This window comes from Sinocyclocheilus rhinocerous, unplaced genomic scaffold (assembly GCF_001515625.1).
Source record: "Sinocyclocheilus rhinocerous isolate Xijiao unplaced genomic scaffold, SAMN03320098_v1.1 scaffold97, whole genome shotgun sequence".
NCBI classification, from domain to species: Eukaryota; Metazoa; Chordata; class Actinopteri; order Cypriniformes; family Cyprinidae; genus Sinocyclocheilus; species Sinocyclocheilus rhinocerous.
This window is the reverse complement of record NW_015666183.1, coordinates 827,712-836,471: the sequence shown is the minus strand read 5'-3', so window position 1 is coordinate 836,471 and position 8,760 is coordinate 827,712. Positions and strand designations below refer to the sequence as shown.

The following is an 8,760-nucleotide window of genomic DNA, read 5'->3' as shown; positions in this document are numbered from 1 at the left end:
CTTGTTCCAGTGCTTGGCCCTTTCATTCATTTCTTTTCTGTAAAAAATCTCACAAAGCATGTTACATATATGTACATATTATATTTATTATATATACACTGTAAAAGCTAGAGATTTCTTTTTAAAATATATACATTATCAGCATACAGTACAGACCAGTTAGTTGAGCACTCTTTTGCATTGCGGCGGTATTAGTAATCCTCCATTCAAACACTGGTCTGTTACTGCTTTATCCTGCTAAAACCATCTGTACTTTATGGCAAACATGCATAGAAGATGATAAAGTGTCTCTTTTAAGTCTCTTGTAACACTAGACTCTCTCTAGTGCTCAAGTGAGCTTCACAAGGTTTTGATTCTGCTCAACGCAATACCGTTTCCTCCTCGATAAACCATCGTTCCAGCTGCTAAAGTAGACTTTCATGCCGTGGCTTGTTTCATCAAAGCGTTCTCTCCAAACACTTGCTTAAAGTAGGCCACATGCTCCTCGCAGTGCTCTCCTGAAACAGGAAGATGATGTCAGAGGGAGTCCACTCATGTGCTGATGTTTTCGGCTCATTTCAGTCCATTTCGTGAACACAAACTCAAAATCACTTACCTTGGTTGAAACCAGGATTACCACGCAACCGCATATTCCTCTGCTCGAAGAAGCGGAAGATGGTGTAGAACAACATAGTGTCGTTTGTTTGCCGCGCGGCGTCCAGAAACTTCCGAGCGGAGATGTTATCGTGGGCGCCGACGCTTCGAATGAAACGCAGAGCGCCCAAAACCTGCTGCTTGGACAGAAGAACCTCCACGATCTCATCATTAGCGGTGGAGAGCCTCTGAAAAACACCAACAAACACATGTGGATCACTCCAGATCAACAGCAACAGGCAAAATTAAGCTTCAATCATCTGCACTGAACATGCAGGTCATTGTAAACTGTTTTTTCTTACCTTCAGCATGTCTAGAGAGAGCTGGTGAGCAGGTGGATATGTGCTCTCCAGAGACAGCAGCAGACAGGCCTAGAAACATCAAGAAGTTCTTATTGAAGCAAAGCTTCATGGAGTTTTCTAATGTACATAAATGAAAGTTCTAGTTTAAGAAATTGAGTTAGACTGAACTGCAAACTCACCAGTGGTTTGGAGTCGCTCAGGACGTGATACTGAAGAAATTGGTGCAGCATGTAGAAGAGGTTGTGCTGGACAAGAGTTTTGATGACTAGCTCATACAAATAATGCTGGAAAGGGAAAATGAAGATGAGAAGAGTCACTGTATACTGTACTACATTCAACACTACTTTGACAACTATGCAGTTTGGCTCTATTATCATTCTTTACTAAATAATGCAAATGTAACATTAAATTCTGAAAAAAAAAAAAAACCATACTCAAACCCAACACTTTAAAAAGAAAACAAGCATTTTTAAAAGCTTTATATATGCATATAAAAAGTTAATATGAATTCTAAGCCTTATGATACCATGTTAGTTTTAAACTTAATCTGATACACATATTTTGACAAGTAATATTAAGGCTGGAACTGTTACTTTAGTATTATTTATATACCATCACAGTATATTTAAAGAATATATTTTTCATATTTTGAATGGGCTTTTATTTTAATATTTTCTTTTCAATATTATTTTAAGTTTCAGTAACATTCTAATGTGCTTTTGTCATTTTCACTAGTTTTTTCTAAAACATTTATTTTTATTTTAATATTTTCAGTACTTCAAGCTTAGATTTTATAATTTAGCCAGTGCCACATTTGTAATGTTCATTTAGGTTTTTGTCTAATATTTCTATTTATTTCATATGGAAGCCCGTTTCTGCCACTGAATAAAAAATTTTAAAAAAGGTAATTGCGACTTTTTCATCTCACAATTCTGACTTTTTTTCACAGAATTGTGAGATATAAATTCGCAATTGCGAGTTATAAAGTCAGAATTGTGTGATATAAACTCACAATTGCGAGTTATAGTCATAATTGTGAGATATAAACTCGCAATTGCGAGAAAAAAAGGCAGAATTGCGAGATAAAAACGCGCAATTCTGACTTTTTCTCGCAATTGCGAGTTTATATCTCGCAATTTTGACTTTTTTTCTCAGAATTGCGTGATATAAACTCACCATTTCTAAGAAAAAAAGTCAGAATTGTGAGTTTATATCTCGCAGTTCTGACTTTATTTCTCAAAATTGCGAGTTTATATTACGCAATTCTGAGAAAAAAAAGTCAGAATTGTGAGATAAAAAGTCGCAATTACCTCTTTTATTTTTTATTCAATGGCGGAAACGGGCTTCCATAATTTCAACTTAATTTCAATTAATGAAAATTATTTTTAATTGTTTTAGTTTTGGTTAAGAATAACAACACTGAGCAGTGATCCCAATTTATCTTAGCGGAGGCCTTTTGAAAAAAAAAAATAAATGTAGTTGTAAAATATTTACATGTCTTACATGCAAATACTTGCTTAAAGGAATAGTTCACCAAAACATGAACATTTTGTCATAATTTACTCACCCTCATGTTGTTCCAACCCTGTAGGAGTTTCTTTCTTAATGACCACAAAAGAAGATATTTTGAAGAATTTTGAAGAACCAAACTTCAAACTTTTGGTCCACATTGACTTCCATGGTAGGGAAAGAAATACTATGGATGTCAATGGGGACCATGAACTGTTTGATTACCAGCCTTCTTCAAAATATCTTCTTTTATGTTCAACATAAGAAAGAAACTCATAGGTTTGGAACAACATGATGGTAAGTAAATTTTCATTTTTGGGTGAATTTTAAATATTTCAATAATTTAACAACACATTTGCATGTCCATGGTTCTCTGATGTTGGTTAATGGTCACGTACGTTGCAAGTAAACAAAATATTTCATATTTTTTGTACATTTTCTATTTTTTATTTTAAAACTACTGGCACTGTAATTTATTTATTGCAACAGGAAGATCAGATCATCTGACTAACTCTCTCGTTTGATCTGGTTCATCAAAATGAACTAATCTTTTATTCAAGTCAATTTTTTCTTTTGAGTGGCTTAAAATTATATATTTTTTAACAGCCAAATTCCCCAAAAACATTCAGTGTTTGTAAATTAGGGTTTGTAAAATTAACCTAGATCACTGTTTGTAGATGTGACTAGATCTTCATACATTTATAAAAAGCTTGTTCCATTGCACTCTCTCTCTCTCTCCACTTTTTCCCTCCACTGTCCTACAAATAAAGCCTAAAAAGCTCATAAACAAAGTTTGCTGCTTTAAGTTACTGTATGTTCAGTTATAACTGCCCCGAAACCCACGTTGTTCCAAGAGGGCTGAACCTGCTGTTGGTGTAAGTCACTCTAAATGTGAAGTCTCTCCTAAATGTCAGATAACAAGTTAACAACTACATTGCTATTCATAATATTTTGTTCAAAGGCATAGTTTAAGGAACGCCCTCAATAAAAAAGATGTTGAAGGGTGAAGTGTAATGCTGGAGGCCACTGCAAAGATTATCATCTTTTACTGAAGACGCTCAAAGCAGAATGTGTCTAAGCAACCGAAACGCCTAGCAAAACATCCAACAAGCCCCAACACCTGGGTCAGGTGAAGGTGAACCTGGGATATAATTTACAGTTACACCAGAGCTTACTAATGGAATGAATGTTTCAGAAATACCAACCTGTGCAACTACTACCTATGTTTATGGCTTTGCAATGATTACATGTTAAAGATTACAGACAAAAGATTTTCAGCTCTGATTGTAGGCAAGACATCCTGATTTATCAAATGGACAAAGTTCAAAGGTTAAAAAAAAAAAGGAATAGTTCACCCAAAAATTACATCACTTACATTACATCACTTGCTCAGCAATGGATGCTCTGCAGTGAATGGGTGCCGTCAGAATGAGAGTCCAAACAGCTGATAAAAACATCACAATAAACCACAAGCAATCCATACGACGCCAGACCATCAGTTAACATCTTGTGAAGTGAAAAATTTTTTTTTTTTAAATCCATCATTAGGACGTTTTTAAACTCCAAGCCATTGTTTCTGGCTAAAATACAAAACCCCTATCCATAATAAAGCTTTCTCCAGTAAAAAAGGCTTCTCATCTGAATCAGCAGAGAAATATGATCAAGATCAAGCACCAAAACAGTTGTAAACAAAAATGTCGGTGGATTTTGATGTGAGGACAACAGGAGATGGACTTTTTCACTGGAGGAAGCATAATTTTTTATTATGACAGTTTCAAGTTAAGACGTCATATTGATGGATTTGTTTCTTACAAACACACTTCACAAGAATTTAATTGATGGACTGGAGTCTTGTGGATTACTTGTGGATTATTGTGATGTTTTTATCAGCTGTTGGGATTCTCATTCTGACGGCACCCATTCACTGCAGAGGATCCATTGGTGAGCAAGTGACGTAATACTAAATTTCTCCAAATCTGTTCCCATGAAGAAACAAACTCATCTACATCTTGGATGGCCTGAGGATGAGTTCATTTTCTGGAAATATTCATTTTTGGGTGAACTATTCCTTTAAAGACCTCATTGTGTTCATACCTGAACGGGAATCTGAAACTGGTTAAGAGAGCGAATGTACTCCATGAGAACTGCGATGATGAACTTATGTTTCACTCCCTGTTCAAAGAAGACAATTTATAGCATTAGAATACGAAATAGCAATCCATTCGTTACAATCCTTCAGACGTGATATCGGAGACCTACATAATTGAGAAAAAATGCACATAGTTAAAGCAATTGCATCCTTAAAAGAAATACAATGTTTGTTTACCTTCTTCTCAGTGAAGTCAGACAGCACGTGTGTGTACATGTCTGACTGGTCTATCACCGCCTGAGTCCGGACCGGCCTTTTATAAGAAGTGCTGGAGCGACTGGGCCCTGATTCCATAGCCTGAGGAGAGAAGAAAACAAGCCAAAAATATCATTAAAACTATTTCTATAAATACCACATTCATATATAAAAAAAAAATACAGTATAATAAAACAATCTGTACCGACCGCAGTATATGCTTGCTCTGCATCCAGGTACTCTTTGTACACTTGGTTGAGTTTATCAAACACTGTGGCCACCACAGACAGGATCCCTTTATCTCCTCCTGTAAGCACTGAAGAACAAGACATCCGTTCATTTAATATTATCCTAATATCTAATATACTTCAAACATCACATCTTACTCGAACAGGCATTTTCCTTTGTGGATAAATTTGATATTGTTTTGCAGTGTTATTTTATAAAGCATTTTCATTATAAAGCAATCTGTTGCTTACTTTGCGAGCACACAGACAAGATGACCATTTTGCAGTCTCGTCTCCGCAACAGGAAGTCCATGAGTTTGCCTTTATCCTGCAGGAGATTCAGCGTGGGCTGCAGCTTCACCTGGAGGTACCACAAATATCCTGACAAACAGAGAACATATAATCACTCTCCGTCACGCCAGATTGTGTTTCATTTGTGCATTGTTTAGTAAAGTACCTTCACTGGCACTGATGATGATATCTGGTTGAAAAACACTCCAGGAAGATGAGTCTTGAATGTTAAGGAAAAGTTCGAGAAGGGCAAGTACATATGGTATATTTCACATTTGAAAATATGGTACATTTCACAGTTCAACTGTAAGGATACAAAGTTCACAAGGCACCGGGGCCTGACTTGGAGCGGCCGCAGGAGGTCCTGTAAGGGTGTCGAAAGAAAGATTAGGTTCCTTACACTCTCAGAGAAGCATTACATACAGAAGAAGTCAAACAGGTACATAAAGCTTGGAATTCTGGTATAGTTTATCATCAAAAGTGTGCTGTCGCTTTCTAAATGAATTACAAGTCACCTGAATGAGGAATCTTGTAGGGGTTGATGGATCGAGCAGGAAGCACAGGCTGATGCACATTTAATGCACCATCTAATTCCCTCAGTTTTATATCATAAATTAGTGAAGTCTGAAATAGAAAAAGATATGAGTATTTCAAACAAGGTTCAAATCAGATCAGACCATCATTTTAAGCAGGTTTGCTGATAAGGTTATAGCCTACTACTTTTACATATTTAGTAGGGATGCATCCTAATCAAAATAACCCAACTGCAGTTTGATTGAGATTAAATGGAATGCACAATGAAAAAACATGATTTTTGAAAATTGTTCAAAAACGAGTTATCTGTTTTTGCAAATTAACTCTTCATATGTAGGCAGATATTTGATATTTACTTATGTAGATTACATCTGACGTCATTTAACATTCACTTTAAGTTCATCTTTAAAACCACTAATAATTTAATAACATTGCTAACTGTAATCGTCATCAAATCTCAAAATGAATATCGGTTTATATACACAATACTTTATAATGCTATGATGCACTTTTTTTTTTTATTCAGACAAAATAAAATTTATATCAACCCGAAGTTTAATATCAGTGCATTCCACATATTTAAAATAAGATAATAATATAAAATAATGTGAATGCCAGAGGACTAGCAAAGCACATTGTTAGTGGCTAGTTTATTATGCACATCATAATGAACTTCACAGATGCATTGATATCATGTGATTAGCAGTTTGAACACTTGTCAAACTCACCTGTGAGCTCTGATGGTGCACCACAACTAGATTATCCACCACGTTTAGCGCAAACTTGCCCGTGGTGTTTAGTTTGAGCACATGAGTCTTCTTACACGTGCCTTCCCTACAGTTAAAAGAAAGAAGGAACAGGTAAAAAAAAAAAAAACCGAAACCGCTCAAAAACAGATGTGAATATTATAAAAGAATAATGATTTTTATGGGACTGTAACTTATCTATTGTACCTGGGCAGATGATAGAGGACCACCTCGGCTCCAGGACTGTTGGTGGTTCTGGAGTGATGCTTCAGATACATCACATAGAGCTGATCATAACTACAGTCCAGAGAAAGAGAGTGACTGCTGGACTACTACTAACCACATCATTTGCAGAAAGATATTTGTTCAGATTTAGATGTCTAGTGTCTCAGGTGTTCATACACACGTCTTACATTGTAGCCACAGCGATGTCACGTTCAGAAAGGCTGAGTTTGGCTGGTTTGGGCACCGCTGGCAGTTCGATCTCAAACTTGGACATCTTTGACATGGTCGCACTCTAGAGAAAGTAATGTTAGGATTGGAGCAGTATGTTTTGAGATATAATAATCTAGAATCAGAGTTACTGTTGCCCTCTTGTGGTAGGAAGTCTGCAGATGCAAAACTCTTGCATGCTTTCCATCGACATTAAAGAATAAGACATCAAACTCACCTTGAAAGCAAATGGCTGCAGCACATTGCCCTGTACAGTGGTGGAGAGGAGAAGAACGGCCGTCTCTGGGCAATACATGTACCAGTTCACATTGATGCTCTGGCTCTTTAAGAGCTTCAGGGTTCGTTTATCAGGCAGCACCTGAAACAGAGGATAAACTAAAATTCTGTTTACCTTTGGTAGAAAGAACGACTTGAAAAAATACTTCAGTCAATTTACTGAACTGATGTAAGGTGTCACCCCACCTGGTAAAATTCTATTCCTTGATCAGTAACAAATACAATCTCGTTCCAGTTGGTCCAACAAAATCCGAGAATATTGGCATTCTTTGTCTGCAAAATAAAATACAGTACATTTCCAAAATTTCACAAGTTTTGGGTCAGTAAGATTTTTCAGTAAGTAAAGTAAGTATTTTATGATTTAAGGCTTATTTTATTTGATAAAAAATTAAGCAAAAATTGTGAAATATTTTTAGAATTTAAAATAACTTTTCTATTTGGATTTGATAAATAGGAAGCTTAAAAGAACAACATTCATTTGAAATATAGAATCATAGAAATCTTTTGTAACATTATAATTTTATGCTATTTAATGCATCCTTTCTGAATAAAACACTTTTTATTCTTACTGAATAAAATCTTACTGACCCCTAAATTTTGACTGGTAGTTTATACATGCATACATACATACATGCGTACATAAATTAACTATTTAATTAATTATAGTCAATCTCTGTTTGTTTAGGGATGTACCTTGCACTCATGGGAAAATTCCAAGTGTGGATAGTCAGGAATGAAGTTCATGAAATCCTAAAAAAAAGAGAAAGAAAGAAATTCAGTGTTCACAACAACTGCATTTATTGCGACAGCAGCCATCAATTATACTTACAACTGATTTTGTAGTGCGCTGCACAGCTAAGATTTTGTTCCCCAATGAGAATTTGATACACTTCACCTCTCCTTTGTCATCCATTCTGTCAAACGAAACAGTTAGTGCTTACCAATGCAGTTATTATTAACTAAAACTAAAAAACATTTTCAGTAATTTAAATAAAGCTACCATAAAATTAAAATAATTTCAAATATTAGATGAAAACCCTAAACTTAAAAATAAACTTAAACATTTGAAATAAAAGATTTTTATTTTACTAATTTAATTGAAATAAAAGTTAATTTTATGTTTTACAATGACTAAAACTACAATTGAAATCAAAATAAATAATTAAACCTAAATATAAAGATTTAAAAAATAATAAAAAGTACATGGAATTACTTAAAAAATGTAATATAAAAATAAAAGACCATTCAAAATATTAACAAATACTATATAATATAAATAATTCTAAAATAACACTGATCTTTGCATGATGCATACTGTATAGGATATAGATGCATAAAGAATCAGTGGTTCTCAATTCCAGTCCTGAGGGCCCCCTGCTTTGCAGATTTTGCATGTCTCCCTTATTTAACACACCTGATTGAGATCATCAGCTTGTTAGGAGAGA

General features: G+C 35.0%; 1 protein-coding gene across 3 annotated transcripts in view; it reads right to left on the bottom strand.

The window, feature by feature from the left end:
* The window catches only part of LOC107732128 (uncharacterized protein C18orf8-like), an 11,518-nt gene continuing 2,758 nt past the window's right edge, over window positions 1–8,760 (bottom strand). For 2 of the 3 annotated variants that reach the window (XM_016543389.1, XM_016543391.1), the window contains 16 exons: window positions 7,502–7,588; window positions 7,257–7,397; window positions 7,000–7,103; window positions 6,794–6,883; window positions 6,569–6,674; window positions 5,822–5,930; window positions 5,623–5,670; window positions 5,473–5,526; window positions 5,268–5,396; window positions 4,998–5,104; window positions 4,771–4,890; window positions 4,539–4,616; window positions 1,115–1,219; window positions 936–1,004; window positions 596–821; window positions 1–497 (listed from right to left, as the gene is read on the bottom strand). In XM_016543389.1, the coding sequence (XP_016398875.1) occupies window positions 418–497; window positions 596–821; window positions 936–1,004; window positions 1,115–1,219; window positions 4,539–4,616; window positions 4,771–4,890; window positions 4,998–5,104; window positions 5,268–5,396; window positions 5,473–5,526; window positions 5,623–5,670; window positions 5,822–5,930; window positions 6,569–6,674; window positions 6,794–6,883; window positions 7,000–7,103; window positions 7,257–7,397; window positions 7,502–7,588 (1,653 nt within the window). In that variant the 3' untranslated portion in view covers window positions 1–417. Of the gene's footprint in view, window positions 498–595; window positions 822–935; window positions 1,005–1,114; window positions 1,220–4,538; window positions 4,617–4,770; window positions 4,891–4,997; window positions 5,105–5,267; window positions 5,397–5,472; window positions 5,527–5,622; window positions 5,671–5,821; window positions 5,931–6,568; window positions 6,675–6,793; window positions 6,884–6,999; window positions 7,104–7,256; window positions 7,398–7,501; window positions 7,589–8,008; window positions 8,066–8,144; window positions 8,230–8,630; window positions 8,698–8,760 lie in introns of those variants that run through there. The other variant, XM_016543390.1, reaches the window with a different exon arrangement.